The sequence below is a fragment of the Xyrauchen texanus genome, chromosome 22, assembly GCF_025860055.1.
Source record: "Xyrauchen texanus isolate HMW12.3.18 chromosome 22, RBS_HiC_50CHRs, whole genome shotgun sequence".
NCBI classification, from domain to species: domain Eukaryota; kingdom Metazoa; phylum Chordata; class Actinopteri; order Cypriniformes; family Catostomidae; genus Xyrauchen; species Xyrauchen texanus.
Window position 1 is genome coordinate 28,046,886 of NC_068297.1, and position 17,558 is coordinate 28,064,443.

Here is a 17,558-nt window from a genome sequence, read left to right on the forward strand (position 1 = left end):
TTTTATTTCCATGAGGATCAGTTGAGGGATCTTCAATATAGTCACCATAAATCACCATTTTCCATCATACCCCAAAGCAAAACGTACACCCTACTGAACAAACCTCCTCATTCATCCCCTCACACACAGCCCAGACTTCATAAACACCCTTTCACCTTCTGATATGGGGAGTGTGGAACGGCCTCTGGCTCTCTGGTGGAGAAAGCATGTGTTGTGGGCCTTTTGAATGGTTGGAGCAAGAGGATAAGTCCAGAGGCAACTTCTTGGGACCAAACCCAAGCTGTGCAAGGGTTATGGAGCCTGCTGTTGACAGAATTTGTTGGGTAGATAAGGACATACAGCTGTGATAAAGATTGAAAGAGTTTGAAGTGCATTATCAACTGCTGACATGTCCGATGAAGTGTGGGAACTTGTACATGGTTTGTTATCTTATAGTTTAAATTAGTGGTCGACTGATTTTCTGAAACCGATTATTAAGTTGGTGGAAAAGGCCGATAGTTTTAAAATCGATTTATACAATGTAACAAATAATTCTTAGTCTTTCCTTACTATGACATAAACATACTAAAACGGACGCTATTTATCCAAAATGAAAAAAATTCCAGATGCAGCTTGTTCAACCAAATTCCCAATAATAACCAGAAATAAATTACGATTTGGAGCATAATGTGGGACTTTAAACTACAAACAAGCCCAAAACACACTGGGGACTCTTATTTTGAAATGTCCAAGAAACATGTTGATTTTCCCATGTGATCTTCATTTGTTAGTAAATGAGATGTAGTTAAAATTACTTAATTCATCACTGATGTGTGTAATTTTTACAAAATATTTTATCCTTTATATATAGAAACAAATATGTAATCCCTGAAAAGTGTAAATACTGTGGCTCTATTGCACTTTTCTAAATTGCTGTTTGTTTGAGCGGCCTGGCCAGCCTGACACCGCAACATTGGCATGAGTTTGTTTGCCCAATGGAAGACAGAGCATTGTTCTTGGAAATCATGTACTGCGACTGTATGTACTATATTTGATGAAGGACACACTTGGGGTAAAACAGTACATTATTTATTGATGTGTGTGGGTATTATGAATAGATTTTGGAAATTTTTCATCTGGGAACGTAGGTATTGACCTGTGACTGAATATATGATTCATGAAATGACAACAAACGTGAAATAAATCCGGTTTTGTTAAACAAGTACCATTTATGCACAAGGAACAACGTTCTTAGTGTGTGTGTGTGTGTATATGTATGTATATATATATAGAGCACTTGGAGTTTAAAAGTGCCATCCGACTTTTAGTTCACAGATATTCTTTTAAATCCAGCGTTTTGAACGTGACTCCTCCTCAGATTCTGATGGATTATCGCCGGAAATGGTAAAACACCCGGTTATTTCTTGCTTAGTCAATCACTAGTTGAAACCTTTGATGTATTGAACAATATGTGAGATTGACTAAACTTCAAACACAGTAAGGTGCATTCATGATGGTTACATAATATGTGGCCTGACATCTGATCACTTCTGCTGTTGTGAGTAAGACAGCTAAGTTTGGTACAGGATGGTAGATGATTTCAATCAGACACATATAATGAACCTTTGTTATGAGGAGTGATTCTGATCTGCAGGTTGACATTTCTGATGTGTAAACTAGAGATTGAATGCTGCCTATAGGCTTCATAACTGTTTTGGATATACATATATAATCTTTATCAGAATTGTTATTATGGTATTTTCCGCTTTTGAACTCATCCTCTTCTGTCTACGTTGTTGGGAGGGGTAAGCACTGGGCGACAAATGGTGACCATGAAGACGGTACCCCCACACCCACTACATTCTCTCCAGATACCAGATACAAACATGCTCACCAACACTTAGACATATATAAATAAAAATTATTAAAATAATTTAATCTCAAATTTTTGTAAAATTAAACTATGGTTTTCCTCGGTTTTAAACTTTGGATGTTAACATTCACATAAAAACAGGGTGTTTCTCACAGACGGTGCGTCAGTATTTGCTTTATATAATGGTTTAGGAAATACAATATTCTCTCACATGTCTTCAAACAAGGTGTATTATGGCTGCACTGAAATAAAATACTTGATGTTGTTAAAAAATTCAAAGGGTTCAAGGAAAACTGCTAGAGTTGTTCCAACATTGAGTAACAGTGATGGCAAGTTGTAAGGCTTGACTGAAAAATAATTTACCATCCTAACTATAGTTTTTGCTAAAATACCACCATTACTGCAGTTATTATTACTACTGTAAAATCATATAAAATAGTTAAAAAGAGTAGGTCTATATAATCTTCAAACATTCTTTTTTTTTAGGGAATAGTTCACCTAAAAATAATGACAATAATTAAATAATAATAAAGAAATAATTGTTATAATAAAATAAAATAGTTCTGTTTTCATATGCTCGCCCTCATGTCATTCTAGCCTGTATGATTTCCTTTCTTACATGAATCTGCAGGATGTCTTTGCCCGAAACCAAAATAAAAACACCTTAAAAGTGTTATAACATTAACTTCAGAACACATATTATTGTTTTATGTGAAGAAGACACTGACATTTTTAGTCTTTATTATTAAATTACATTTTTATATATATATATATATATATAAAATGTATTATTGTTTTAACCATCTCTGTGGTCAAATATCACTGACCTGGCTCGGCACATCTTAATCTGAATTAAAGGGATAGTTCAACCAAAAAGTAAATTCTCTTATTTACATACAACCATGACTTACTTCCTTCTGCTAAACACAAATGAAGATTTTTAGATCAATGTAATTCAACAGGGTCCAAAACTTTAAATCTCCAAAAAGCATATAAAGGCAGCATAAAATAATCCATAAAACTCCAGTGGTTAAATCCATGTATTTAGAAGAGATATGATAAGTGTGGGTTAGAAACAGATCAATATTTAAGTCCTTTTTTATTTTTTACTATAAATCTCCACTTTCAAACAGCCATCCTAAGCACTGTATTCTCTCTTTAAGAGTTCTTCTGTTTTTGGAGATTTGCATTCTTCATGCATATCACCACTTACTGGACATGGAGAAGAATTTATAGTAAAATGGATTTAAATATTGATCCGTTTCTCACCCGCACCCATTATATCTCTTCTAAAGACATGCTTTTAACAACTGGAGTCATATAGATTACTTTTATGCTGTCTTTGTGTTTTTTGGAGCGTCACATTTTGTGACTATGTTGACTTGCATTGTATAGAACTACAGAGCTGAAATATTCTTCTAAATATCTTCATTTGTGTTCTGCAGAAGAAAGTCTTAAACATCTTGGATAGCATGCGTTTTAGTAAATGACAGAATTAATATTTTTGTTTGAACTATTCCTTTAATTTAGATTAAATGTGTCATGCCAGTTTTGATGTCAGTGATATTTGATCACAGAGATGGTTAAAAAATTATAATTAACAAAACAAATGTCTTCATTTACTCACCCTCATGTTGTTCTAAATACGTATTAATATCATGATTTTCATCATTATGCGATCAGTCTTTTTAATACAATGGCAATGGATATTACCTCGCTTTAAAATATAAAAAAGTATAAAAGTACATCATATTACAAGCTGTTCCGAAGCATATGATGGTTTTAGTGAGAAAAACGTCCTGAATTGAAGTAATTTTGCAGTGAAAATTTTGACGTGCGTTCATAAGACCATGAGAAAATCCCGTTCCCAGTGGTGTGTGTGTTCACATGATAATGTGTTTGTTTGTTTTTTACCCCTAAACAATGCAATAAACTTGAGAATAGTAAATTATGAGTACAGGGCTCCAGACTGTGACTAAAATGGTCGCAAATGCAACCAAAGATAATTTATTGCGACAATAATTTTAAATCTAGTCGCCACAGGTCACAGTCGGGTTGTGTGCGTTCATATGCGGTATCGTGCAGCGGTGTGTCTTGCACCACTTTTCACCCATTCTGTTTCTGACGAGCTCGCTGCATCTTACTATTAATATTAATATTGCCTTTGTCTTTCTTTGTTGTCTTCTTGAGCATCAATGAATGTTTGCACGTTGTGTAATAGTTATGTACTAGTCCCTCAATTGTCCTAATTGTCAAAGAAGACAACGCACTACTATATGCATTCTATACTTTATGTAAATATCTGTAATGTGGATTCTGGAGAGCAGTACTAAATAAAAAAAATCTTTTATCTCTTATATTTGTATAAATGATGAAAGGCGTGTGAACATTTATGAGACAAAAGAGAATTCAAGCTTATCTTGTCAACTATATATACGGTTTATTAATCCTTTGATTAATGGGTTATCAGCTGTCTTCCTTCTGCTTTCTATCTTGTATCCGAATGGCAATCTAAATTGAGCAATTCTGTGATTTGGAGACTAAAAACGCCATTTGGCGGCTCAATGTTTCAGTTTAGGAGCAGTGGCTCCTTAGTAATTTTTTTTAGTCTGGAGCTCTGGAGTATGAGTAAATAATGACACAATTTTCATTTTTTAACAAATTGTTCCTTTAATACAAAGTTACCACAGTTTGACTGGAGTAAAGATAACTGTGTAACTATGGTGAATTTTTGGAAACTGCCATTATCATTGTACATTTTTGTAAAGCCTTAGTGACCTCAGAGATGTAATCTGCTCAAATGAATTTTTTGTCATTTTATGTTCTGTATAACAACATAATCATTCTTGTATAATGTCTGTTTTAATCTGTCAGGCAAAAGCATGGAGGAAGTGAAGAGACTACTGCTGCTGATACTGGGCTGTGCGGTTCAGGTAAACTTGAATTAGATCCCCAACAGGAAACCTCAACCACCTCTACCCTGCCTGGGCTTGCCTCTGCATTTCCAAAGTAAAACTAACACATGCCTGTTATGCAGCACAAAAATCCATCCAGACATGTCCCAGAGAAATCGGCAAAGATAATTGATAGATAATAGACATAGATTTTCTTTAATGTTTTTACTTCTCCACCTTTTCCTGCAGATTGTTCCTTTTGTGCCCATTCTGATGGGCTGTATGAGCCCATTTTTCCTACTTTCTCTCTTTTAGCCCCCTCTCTAGCCAGTTTTTCCTGTTCTGTGAATGAATAATAAACAGCTCACATTGATTTAGAGCCTTAAACTTCACAGCGTAACAACGTTTGCCTGCTTATTTGCTTTCTGTTTGGAATCTCTTTGAGCTTGTCTAATCCTGCACTACAACTTCTGTTGTAGTGCAGTCATGCTGTATTCCATGCTGTATCCCAGTCACAAGGCACACAACTCACTCTTTATCCCATTTCAAAGTATTCCTGCATTCTTTTATCTGAAGAAGAACTCAATCTCTGACTTAATTCTGTCTCTTTCATCTGCGTCAGTGTTTTAATTTACTATAATAATCACCAAGTCATATTCGTGAGTTTTCTGGCAATGTGGTTTTCATAAAATTATGTAATAATCTAGATCGTAAAGCATCTGTGGAGACCTCATTTTAAAAGTGTTTCTCTCTTTCCTCTGCTTTTCCCTTCACTTCACTGTCTCTTCCCTTCTTCCAACAGTGTCAACGTAAAGAAGAAATCATCGAGAAAATCAAACTGCTGGACATTGAGACACAGACCGCCATTGTGACCCATATTCAAGAAGTGAGCTAATGCCACATCCAGTCAATAACAATATTTCACATATTGCATATGGATATATCCAGGTCTGATAATCTCTTCATGCTTAATTGCAGGTCACCCACAACCAGGAGAATGTTCTGGACTTGCAGTGGCTGGAAATGGGGGAGATGCCTGCCGAGCAGTTGGACCCTCTGTCTCGCACCATGGCCTTTCACCTGCGCAAACTCATAGACGAGCGAGATGACACTTCTGAGGTATCCAAGATCCTAGCATCAGTAACAACGATAACTATTCGGGGGACCTGGGTTGCTCAGCGAGTAAAGATGGTGACTACCACCCCTGGAGTTGTGAGTTCAAATCCAGGGTGTGCTGAGGGACTCCAGTCAGGTCTCCTAAGCAACCAAATTGGCCCAGTTGCTGGGGAGGGTTGAGTCACATGGGGTAACCTCCTTGTGGTCGCTATAATGTGGTTTGCTCTCGGTGTGTCACGTTGTGAGTTGTGCGTGGATGCCGCAGAGAATAGCGTGAAACCTCCACATGCGCTAGTTCTCCGTGGTAATATGCTCAACAAGCCACGTGAGAAGATGTGTGGATTGGCGGTCTCGGATTCAGAGGCAACTGAGATTCGTCATCTGCCACCCGGATTTAGGCGAGTCATTACGCCACCACGAGGACTTAGTGCATTGGGCATTCCAAACTGGGGAGAAAAAGGGGAGGAAAAAAAATAAATAACTATTCATTGAGACGTTACTCTAAACAATCACCATTGATGAGATGCTGATAAATCTTTGGGTGTGTTTCGTCAGATGATCTTGGAGCTGACCCAGGAGAGGGACTACCTCCAATCCCAGCAGCCTTCCAGTCACTTGGGCTTCCCCAGCACTGAGCACACATCCCTGTCACCCGTCACCCTGTTGTCAAAAGAAGATCGGCAGCATTTAGCCGTGGAGCTTGCTGACACAAAAGCCAAACTGCGCCGCTCCTGCCAAGAGCTGTGAGTTTGGAAGCTTTGTACATTTGACTCTCTCTGTTCTGCCTTGTTTGCACTCAGCTTGCTGGATTACAAGAGCTCTGTTCCAAGCACAGCTATTGTACCTTCTAAAGGCCAAAGTATACTTCGGTTGTCCATGTTGCTGTTTTCTCCGTGCACAGTGTGCATGATGCAAATTTCGTCATCAGCACAGTCTGAGTGTGGCCCCTAGTTTCTTGACATGTAGACACTCTTCTTCTTCCGAGCGCATCATTGGCGCATATACCTGCCGTTGACTGTATTAAAAAAGTTTTGCAAAACAGTCATAGTGTGCATGCTTTGTAAGAGTTTGTATTCGCTTGTGGTCAAAAGAGTATACTTAAAAGGGCAACACGGTCTTCTGGGTGTGATCCAATCAGGAAGCACAAAAACTAAGTATAACCAGGCCTTAAAGGGATGGCTCACCCCCATGCTATCCCAGATGTGTATAACTTGTCTACTGCTGAACACAAACACATTTTTTTAGAAGAATTTCTCAGCTCTGTAGGGTCCATACAATGCAAGTGAATGGGTGCCAAAATGTTGAATCTCCAAAATCTTCATAAGGGCAAAATAAAACTACTTCAGACTACTCTCATAGATAAATCCATGTCTTCTGAAGCAATATGATGGGTGTGGGTGAGAAAAAGATCAATATTTAAGTCCTTTTTTTAGTATAAATTCTCCTCCCTGCTCAGTCAATCTCCACTTTCACTCTCTCCTTCTGTTTTTGGTTATTCACATTCTTTGTGCATATCACCACCTACTAGCAGGGAGGAGAATTTATGATAAAACAAATGACTTAAATACTGATGTATTTCTCACCTACATCTATCATATCATGTCTGAACACATGGATTTAACCACTGGAGTCTTATGAATTACTTTTGTGCTACGTTTATGTAGATTTTGGAGCTTCTACATTTTGGCACCCATTCACTTGCATTGTGAGGACCTACAGAGATGAGATATTCTTCTAAAAATCGTAATTTGTAGAAAGTCAGAAGAATGCAGAAGAAATGTCATACACATCTGGGATGCAAGGAGGGTGGGTAAATCACGAGATAATTTTTGGGTGAACTCTTTAAGGCAGCTTCGTAACCAAACTGGAACCTCATAAGTGACTAATTTGAAACTTTCTACTAACATGCACTACACAAACACAGAAACTCAGAGTGGAGACTAATAGACTAAAAGAGACTGCTGTATCAGGGTTTAATAGACTAATATCAGACTAAAAATCACATGTTGTTAAGCAAAAAAATAGGGTGTACACCCAAATATTCTGTGAAATAGTATTCAATAATTTTCACTACTTTTAGTATCAACATTTCCCTCAACTCGATCCACCATGTGGCACACATATAATTTAAAAAAATGCTGTCTTAATAGGTAGCTCACTAGGGTTTGGAACAGAGCCAATATCACCTGACCTGATACTACATTATCAGTGGAGTTACTTTTTATTATTGAGTGACTTCTCTGTTTATGTGGTCTTCACAGAGAGGAGAAGACTGAACAGTTAATTGATGTCAAGAATGAGATTGAGCGGCTGGACACAGAGATTCAGAAGCTCAGGCAGGAGGTATTGCACCACAAAGTCTCTTACACTACTAAAGACAATTCAGTATGGTTCACGCTTCTGAGACATCTACAAGTCTATAGGGTGTCCCATTTGTAATTTAATAATTTAGGAGGATCACTATGCAACCTCACTTTTTTGTCAAGACTACACTCACTGTGGGATATATACCCAACAGCTCATGTGGCAAAGTGTAGATTCTGATGAGGACCAAGAGAAATGAGGGTGCTTTTGGGAAAGGGCCTTAACACATTTCAAATGAACTTACCTCAAATGGCAAGGCCTTTTCTAAGCAAATGGGGGCCCTTAGCGTAATCCTACTCGGATCCTACAGGCTAAAACTGTCATATCGGTGGTTTAGAACGAGTACGAGACAGCATTTGCCTCATCTTTCTAACTTAAACTCGGAAACACTTCATACTAAAATGCCTAATACTAGGGCTGCACAATTCATCAAAACAATTATTATCATAATTTAGACTTCTTGAGACTAATGTGTCAATTACAGCATTCCATGTAGGTCTACTTCCGTAGCGTTACAATTGTCTTTTATTTTATTATAATTTATTTATCAAAATGTATTTATTAAATCAGTCTATAGGCCTATCACACTCCAAAAAAATATTTTGGCTTATTTTCAAGATTTTTAAGACTACAATTTCATAACAAAATTCCATCAAATTGAATTGTGTAATGTTTAAATTAAATTAAATTAAAATTTTTATTTTATTTTATTAAAGATTACTCAATTCAATTTGAAGGAATTGTTATTATGAAATTGAAATGTGTAAAACTTTTAATTTCTTTGAGTGAAGTAATATGACAAACTGATATATACTAATTCAGGAACACCGTTATCAGCTTGTTTTATATGTTTAGCTTACATGAAGTATATGGCATGCAGTTGCCCCACATATAATAAGCATTCTAATGCTATTAATCGATATTAGGAATCGCATTCACAACATCAGTGGATTCAATAATCAACAGAAATAATCAAGTTGTATGCTTTTTATCATAATCATGTGCAGCCCTATGAATCACTATCTATCACGTGTGCCTCATATGTTTTGGGGCTTTTTATTATATGGTGTGTATTTATATATTGCATTTGTGTGTGTGAGTAGAATATACAGTTGTTGGCAGAGGCGCGCTCTGTTCGGGCATACCGTGATGAGGTAGACTCTCTGAGGGAGCGTGCTGGGAAAGTTGATCGGCTAGAAACAGAACTAGCTCGCTGCAAAGAACGGCTCAATGATGTCCACTTCTACAAGTCCCGCGTAGAGGTACACACTCTTGCCTTCTATTGCATTTCCATTTGAATAACTTGCTTCCAGCACTCTGTATAAAAACAGACCCTGATTTCTGTGTCATTACCTGGAAAAAACCCCATAAATATTAAATCTGTCACACAGAACTTTAATCCGAAGGACAGGAATAAGTGATTTTTTGAGGTGACAGATACAGCTGCCTGCTGGGAGACCCTGCTGTCTTTATTTCTCAGATATAATGCCTCCGGTGATACTAAGCCCTGAGTTGTCACTGACAGGCTTCTGACTCTGTCTTTATCCCTTTCGATCCTTTCTAATTTTTTGTTCATCTCTTCATCTCTTTTGTTTGCAGGAAATGAGAGAGGACAATATAACACTGCTGGAGACAAAGTCCATGTTGGAGGAGCAGCTTACTGCAGCCAGAGGGCGCTGTGACAAGCTACATGAGCTGGAGAAAGAGAACCTCCAACTCCGCTCCAAATTGCATGATATGGAAATTGTATGTGGGGATTATGGCTTTTAGGAGTCTTTTTTAAGGCATCTCAAGGATCAAATTTTTTTTGAAGTAGTCACAATGCAATTGCAAAATTCTCTGTCCAGCAAAGTATCTACATTTTTCAACATTAGTGTTATGCATTAGTGCTGAGGTAATTTGTGTGCTTAAATACAAAGAATGACTGTTCTGACAGGGTTTTTCAAAGGCAACCATTTAGAACACCTTGTCAACTGACTTGGAACCACCCAGATCTCCATAGCAGCAACCTACCAACTGCATAGCAATGCAATGCCCTAGCAAACATTTATTTACATAATCAACAAGAACACACTATAGCGACACCATAGCAACCACTTAGAAACTGCATAGCAATGCCCTACCAACCACCCGAAATACCCTGTGAACCACATAGCGACACCCTAGCAACCATCAATATAACCATAACAACTGCCTAATAACTACTCATAACCCCCATGCAACCACCCAGTTGCTTCCCAGAACACCATAGCAACTCCACTCACATCATCTTCAGAAGTTTAACAATTCTGATTATTAATTTTTGTGCATCAATGCAGAATCATTTGTGAAAGCATTACCATGGAACTGAGAATCTTTCCTCTTGCCCCAATATATAAGATCTATGCTTTTGGGTGTGTCTCAGGACAGGGACAGTAATAAGAAGATTCTGGAGGAGTTGCTGGAGGAGAACATGTTGCTGGAGATCTCTCAGAAACAGAGCATGAATGAGTCTGCTCACCTGGGCTGGGAGCTGGAACAACTGGCCATAAATAATGAGGTCAATGACGGTGAGTCCAGCACAGGCTCTAACAGTTCAGTTTGAAACCCTCTGAGATGCTGTCTGTTTACTCCTAAACATATATTCTGTGCTAGGCTGTACTTTTATATGTAATAGCAATTCAATCCAACACCCTTTAGAAAACACTTAACAAAGAATCAGAATGAATCTGGGTCACATTCTTTTGTTCAATTTTATATTTTTAGAACCATGTGCAAATACTCCCAATGCAAATTCTCGTCATGCACCTCCACAGAACCTTGCCGTTTTTTCATGCTAAATGCACAAGGGCTTGTGGTGATCTGCCTTCTGTCTGTTTGCCACTTGGCCGTTGTTCGTCTTGTCTTAAAAGTGTTTAGCAGAACTTGTTATTAATGGAGATTGTCAGCATAGAGGTTTTGAAATCACTAAGATGGCATATTTATTTACATGAATTGGGTCCAAGTGAAATATATGCTGTCTTGGAAGACTGTCAAAGCTTTCTGGAATATCTCGAGCCTCAGGTTTGGTTTACACATGTACACATTTTTAATGAGATGCATTGTTGACTCCGCATCTGCCTGCTTACTTTCATCATTCAGGAATGCTTTGCGTTCCTACTGCAGTTGCACACACAAACAAGCACAAAAATATGGTATATATTGAAAATAAAGAATATAATGAGTGATCGATTTGTTTTTCATAATCAGCAGTGAAATCTAGAGAGCAGGGTTGCTGTAGATATTTACACATACATAAATATACACATATGATGCATTACTGTTGAATGAAAGCTTATGATATGCACAGAATTGCTGAAGTAATCATATAAAATTTGAACATTTATTTTACACAATATTAAATCAAAAATTGAATATAAAAAAAATTCTGAAAAGGCTGTAAGATCTTGGATGGATATATATAATTTTTAATTGCCAAAAATGCTTGTTTTCTGTGCTTATAGCTATGCAAAGCATAACTGCAAAAATAATTAAATATTCAAACATGTTTCCTGCACCCTTTCCCTGTTTTCCATTGGTCAAAAAACAGATAGTGCTGCCCCAACCTCATGTAAGTGGTTGAGCCAATGTTGCCATATAGGGCTGGTCTGGATGCTCTACAAAATGTTTTGAAAGTACCAAAGTGCTACGAATGTCTTATATTTGTCTCTGCATAATAAACTTGGATACGAGAAGGTATTTTTACATTGATAACAATAACATACATTTTTGTTATCGTCTGTTTCAGCTCGCAAGTCTTTTGGGTTTGAGCTGAACGAGTCAGCATCCAGTCGCCTGTTAAAGCTAGAGAAGGAGAATCAGTGTCTTCAGAGCACCATCCAGGAGCTGAGAGAGGCCTCCATCAACATGGAGGAGGGTCAGCTACATGCAGTGGAGCTGGAGAAAGAAAACCAGAGCCTCAGCAAGATGGTACTGTTCACCTTCTTATTGCCTTTGGCTGTTAACTGAGAGGTGAACTGGCCGAATGCTGATAGTGTGCTGTGTGTTTCAGTTGGAGCGTCTGCAGTCCCAGCTGGACCAGGAGAAACAGACAACTCAGGACATGGAGAGCCTTGGAGAAGAGCTGCTAAAGGACAAACAGAGGCTGGAGAAATCTCTGGAGACACTGCAGGCAGATAAAGACAGACAGGTGAACAAGCCAAATTGACACATTCTGATTTTGGAACAGCCTTTGTGTCAGATGCCTAAAATTGTTACCTAGGTGGGCAGCTTACCAGGTCTTGGAATGGAGTGCATATATTTTGTGCGAAGATCTCTATATGTTAACAGGCTAAATATGTTTTTTTTCATGTGTGTGTGTTAGATCTCAGAGCTGGAGCAAGAGAAGGAGCACATGACACAGGCGGTGACCTCCCTTCGGAAACGTGCTCAGGTAAACAGCGAGGCTCGTGTGAGGGAGGTGGAGACAGAGAACCGCATTCTCCACCAAACCATTTCTGAAACGGGTGGTAAACTGGCTCGCCTGGAGGCCGAGAAACGGCAGGCCACTAAGGAGCTAGAGTCTCTCCGGGAACGAGGAGAACGCTGCGAGGAATTGGAGAGGGAGGTAACGCACCTGGAACGAGTCCGGGAGCAGCTGCAGCGAGAAGCGGCTTTCCTGAAGATCAGCAGCGAGCGCTCCGAGGCCCTGGAGCGTGAAAACGCAACTCTAGAGCAAGACAATCGCCGGATGAAGAGGTTCGCCGACACGGCCCAGAATGCCAGCTTGCGGTTGGCTGTTTTGGAGAAGGACCACCAGCAACTTGAGGAGGAGAACCTGGAGCAGCAGCGTACGCTGGAGACCCTGAAACCAGCCGCCGCTCGCCTGGCTCAGCTGCAGCAGGAACATGCTGAGCTAGAGCGGGAACATGAGGAGATGATCCACACCCTGGAGGAGCTCCGTTCCCAGGCTAAGAGGAGCAAAAGACTGGAGATCAACTGTAGCAGCCTGAGCCAGGAAAACCATCGGCTCCAGCAGACCCTGGACAACAGTACCACCAAAATTCAGGGGCTAGAATGTGACCTGAGGCAAAACGAGGCCAAGACAAAGGATCTGCAACTGGAGCTGGAAGAGCTGAGGCAGGCTGTGATACGGGCACAGGTTGTGGAGAAAGAGAAGAGGGGAATCGAGCAGGAACTTGGCCAGGCGGAGAAGGAGAGGAAGCAATTGGGGAAGGAGTCACATAGGTTGAGGCAGCAGTTGGAGTTGAAGGAGGCAGCACTTGAGGAGAGCTGTCACAGACTATCCAGCATGGAAAAAGAGGGCACGGCTCTCAATAAAGAGCTAAGCCGACTCAAAGAGGCCACAGGGAGACTCAAAGAGCTGGAGAGAGAGAATAAAGACTTGCAAAAACAGGCCACCATGGATAAGAAGACTCTGGCTACGCTGAGAGAGGTATGACGCAGTTTATTGCAGCCAAAAAAGAGCTCTGAGTTTCATGTACTGGAATTGTAAGTAAATGTCGGTTTTGCGTATTTTGGTGGGCAGGATCTGGTGAATGAGAAGTTGAGGGTGCAGCAGCAGTGTAATGAACTGGAGAAGCTGAGCCATGAGCTGGATAAGATCGGCTTGAATCGAGAGAAACTCTTACAGGAAGAGCACAGCTGTGAGGACAAGTGAGTGGTCAAGCTCTAAAAGCCATAGCATGACTTTATGACAGTAACCTGAGGGTGAGTAAATCAAGACAGAATTTTCATTTTTGGCTGATCTATTCCTTTAATGACAAATCTTCAAGTCATGTAGATTTTCAGGTTTTGATTTAATTGGTGATGCATGAGATTGGGGTCTTATAAGATCCTAAAAAGTGTGTATTGTTTAATTTTGTGGATGCTGCCCTATGAAAGATGTAGCAGGTGAGTTTGTAGACAGTCTGCAATTCACTCTCTACTTACAATGTTTGAATCTATAATTTACAGCTCTAAAGTCTTTCTCTTCTTTTCTCTGGTTTTACTGTAGTGTGATGCAGTGGCCTGTTGTAGGAGCATTGATGTGTGTAGTGCTGTGTTTATAATTATTTCTTTCATATTGAGGCCACAGTATGAAGTAATTACAGGCCCGGCTCTTAGTATATATATACTCCACTTTGATTAGTTTTCAGTGGAACTCCACCTTTAACCTCATTATTATTGGCTGAATGGAAACAGCAGCATTCCTCACCAACTATAAGTATAGTGAAACTCTAGCAACCCTTAATCGCTTAATGTTTGAAGAAACTTACTATTACCATTCACATTCCACTGGGCTTAGTAATTCTACCAATATAGAGGCTTTAGTATGTGTTCCTGTGTGTACTGTAGATGTGTGTTTAATTGATGCGTGATGCTGAATTCCATACATATGAATCATCATTCCCTAATGCAGATATAGTAATCTATCTTTACTGCTAAAACATTTAACTGATTAATGAAAGTATATAAAAAAGCATCTCAACTAGTTTTTGCTAAAAGACTGTAGCAGATTGTATAGTAGCATAAATTCAACAAAAGATGATTACATGACCTAATTAAGTGTGATTCATTGATATTATATCGATATTTGGTTCACAACACAATACAATTGCAGTTCTTTAAGTTTAGAAGTGTATTGCAATTCAGAACTTTGATATATTCCAATCTTTTACTTGTTTCTTTTTTATCTTCATTGTGCTTTACGCATCAAGTGCTGAACTTCCTCAAAGTATTTTTAGCAAGCCAGGTCACTCGGTGGCCATCTTTGGAACTCTCCTGGGCAGCTATTTTCTATCAAACAAGCAGCATGACTCCTATCAACATGAATGGGGAAAGATAGAAATCTAAAAAAACGGTTGGTCAAGATTACTATAAAAATCCTGTTTCAATCAGCATTAAAATCTGACAAAACTGGGATCATAAATCGTGCTTCTTGACCTCAGATTACACTAAAAAACTAAAATTTTTTCCAGCTTGTGTAGCTAATGTGCATGTATGTTCTCAAGTTGATTTGATAGGCTATGTCTGTATCTAAAAGGTGATTAGCCCTTTTACCTGTAAAGCATGACTTCCTTTCTACAACCGTTGACTGTTGTACGTTCCAATTTCTCCCATTCATTTTAATAGAAGTGACCCATCTCTACTAAATAGTCTCTGACTTCCTGCTTCATTGTTGAGCCATATAGACAGCATAGGCACAGCTGTATTAGTATAATAAATTATGTGACATACCTTGTTTCCAGCATGTTTGTCAGTACATGAAAACCCTTGCAGGCTAGCTTCTCAGAGGATCTGAATTCTTAGAACTGAAACAAATTAGAGGCTAAATTTGGAATGGCATACCACTACACACTCTTTACTATTTCTGTTTACTGTTTACTTTTTATGCAGTATGTGATTCTGAATTTAGCTATAGGCTTTATAGGCAGTATTGTTAGGTACAATATTGCCAAATTTTGTAATATTTCCCCACCCCACCCTCTCTATTTCTGATTAGCCAGATGCTAAGGCTCACACTCTGATATGCTAACGTCTCATCCCTTAGTAAATATAAGATCCTGGAGACAAAGATTGAGTCGGCACTAACGAAGACCCTGGAGTTAAGAGAGGAGAAGATTCAGAGTCTGGAGTCACGCCTCGAGGAGAGCAGCAGCTTAAACCAGCAACTTCGCACTGAACTCACCAATGTAAGAACCCTGCTTCCTTATTTTAAAGCTTTTTCAAGTTACATGTATGACAATAAAAAGTACATATTCCAAAAAGGAGAAAAAAGTGATTAGTCAGTAAAATATCCAAGTCTGTGATGGGTTTCATATGATATCCAGAGTTATATCTCTCTGTCAGAGCGCTAGTGGAATACAGGCATTTGAAGTGCACCCGAATAGATAATTTCCTTTTTATGAGGAACCTCTGTATCTCCAGGTGAAGAAGAACCTGGAGGCCCTCAAGCAAAGACAAGAGGAAGAGGCGGCCCACTCTGAGCTCTCCCAGCAACCTTTGGGACAGGCCAGACCAAGTCCAGACAAAGAGAAGTGGGAGATGGAGCAGAGGGAGACCACAGCCGAGCTCCTCAAGATGAAAGACAGACTTATCGACGTCGAGAAGAATGTAAGTCAGCACATTTATGCCAACCCAGCCTGGAATATTGCTCCATTATTATTCAATAGTTTTATGTTAAACCTTCAGTATTGTGATGTACCTGTGTAAACACCATCCACAGAATGCTGCCCTGCAGACAGAGAAGCATCTTCTGAAGGATCAGCTGAAGCAGCTGGACTCCCAGAATGCACAGCTCAACGGTCAAACACTAGCACTGCAGAAACAAGCAGCATCCTTACAAGAGCACAACACCTCACTTTATAGAGAAACTGCTAAACTACAGGTACCAAACACAGCCAAATCAAGCATTAATCAATTGTTATTTTGTTCTAAAATGTCAGGGGTTGCCCATGTGAGACATAGTATATAAGTGGAACATGGATTGATAATGTAGAAAAATAATGGTACAAATCACTCATTGGTTTGAAGTGTCACAACAAGTCTGGAAACATGATTGAATTTGTCCCAGCATTGTTTACCTGAAAAAACTACCCAATTGAAGCCTTGTTATTTAGAGCACAAATGAGAAAGGGAAGAGTTGTGGGAAATCTCTTAGTTAAATCCATGACTTCCATTGATTTGCTTTGCTTGCTTTGCTAAGTAAATTGGAATTTGTGTTCGTTGGAAAATATGACACATAGTCCATGGAGCCATTTGTGATGCCAAGATCCTTAATGTAGATACCTAAATGGAACTCTGTTGATCTCCAAATATATCTTGTCAGATTCACAGAGATGGTTAACATGGCTTAGAAAATGATCTTAGTCTTTCCTTACTATGAAGGGCGCAGATATAGAGGCTACAAGAGTCCACAGTTAATACAATCCAAGATGTAGTTTATTGTGCAAACAAAGAAATTAAGATTTGGTGAATAAAGCAGGATTTTTAACTATAAACAAGCTCGGAATATAGTTGCTTCGGGATTCTTCTATTGAAATGACGCAGTGAGGTTATGTATGACTTTTCACAAGATATATAGTTGGAAACACGATGTAGGTGCTTGACGTGGCTAGTTTCCATATGGTCACATTTTTCTTTGCATATCCTCCCTTCTATTTAAAACACTTGATTTATGTAATCATTAGTGGGGATAAAAATATGGATTAATATTGTTAACGCAAATCCCCATGAGCTGTTTTTTTCACCTCTAAAGGCCACTGTTATACTGTAGAACCAAGTCGTTCTAACTGTAGAGTTCTCTGGAGGAGGAACACAAAGGTATCGAAGAAAAAACTATCAGATCTAAAAAGCAACTATTGGCACCAATT

General features: G+C 38.9%; 1 protein-coding gene across 1 annotated transcript in view; it reads left to right on the forward strand.

Annotated features, from left to right (window-relative positions):
• The window catches only part of LOC127662617 (protein Daple-like), a 73,781-nt gene that overhangs the window by 30,387 nt on the left and 25,836 nt on the right, over window positions 1-17,558 (forward strand). Inside the window, 15 exon segments of the mRNA XM_052153888.1 lie at window positions 4,727-4,785; window positions 5,549-5,632; window positions 5,725-5,865; window positions 6,418-6,605; window positions 8,124-8,205; window positions 9,330-9,488; window positions 9,826-9,972; window positions 10,631-10,775; window positions 11,993-12,174; window positions 12,257-12,394; window positions 12,569-13,639; window positions 13,733-13,860; window positions 15,737-15,878; window positions 16,114-16,299; window positions 16,412-16,573. Of these exon segments, the coding sequence (XP_052009848.1) occupies window positions 4,727-4,785; window positions 5,549-5,632; window positions 5,725-5,865; window positions 6,418-6,605; window positions 8,124-8,205; window positions 9,330-9,488; window positions 9,826-9,972; window positions 10,631-10,775; window positions 11,993-12,174; window positions 12,257-12,394; window positions 12,569-13,639; window positions 13,733-13,860; window positions 15,737-15,878; window positions 16,114-16,299; window positions 16,412-16,573 (3,014 nt within the window).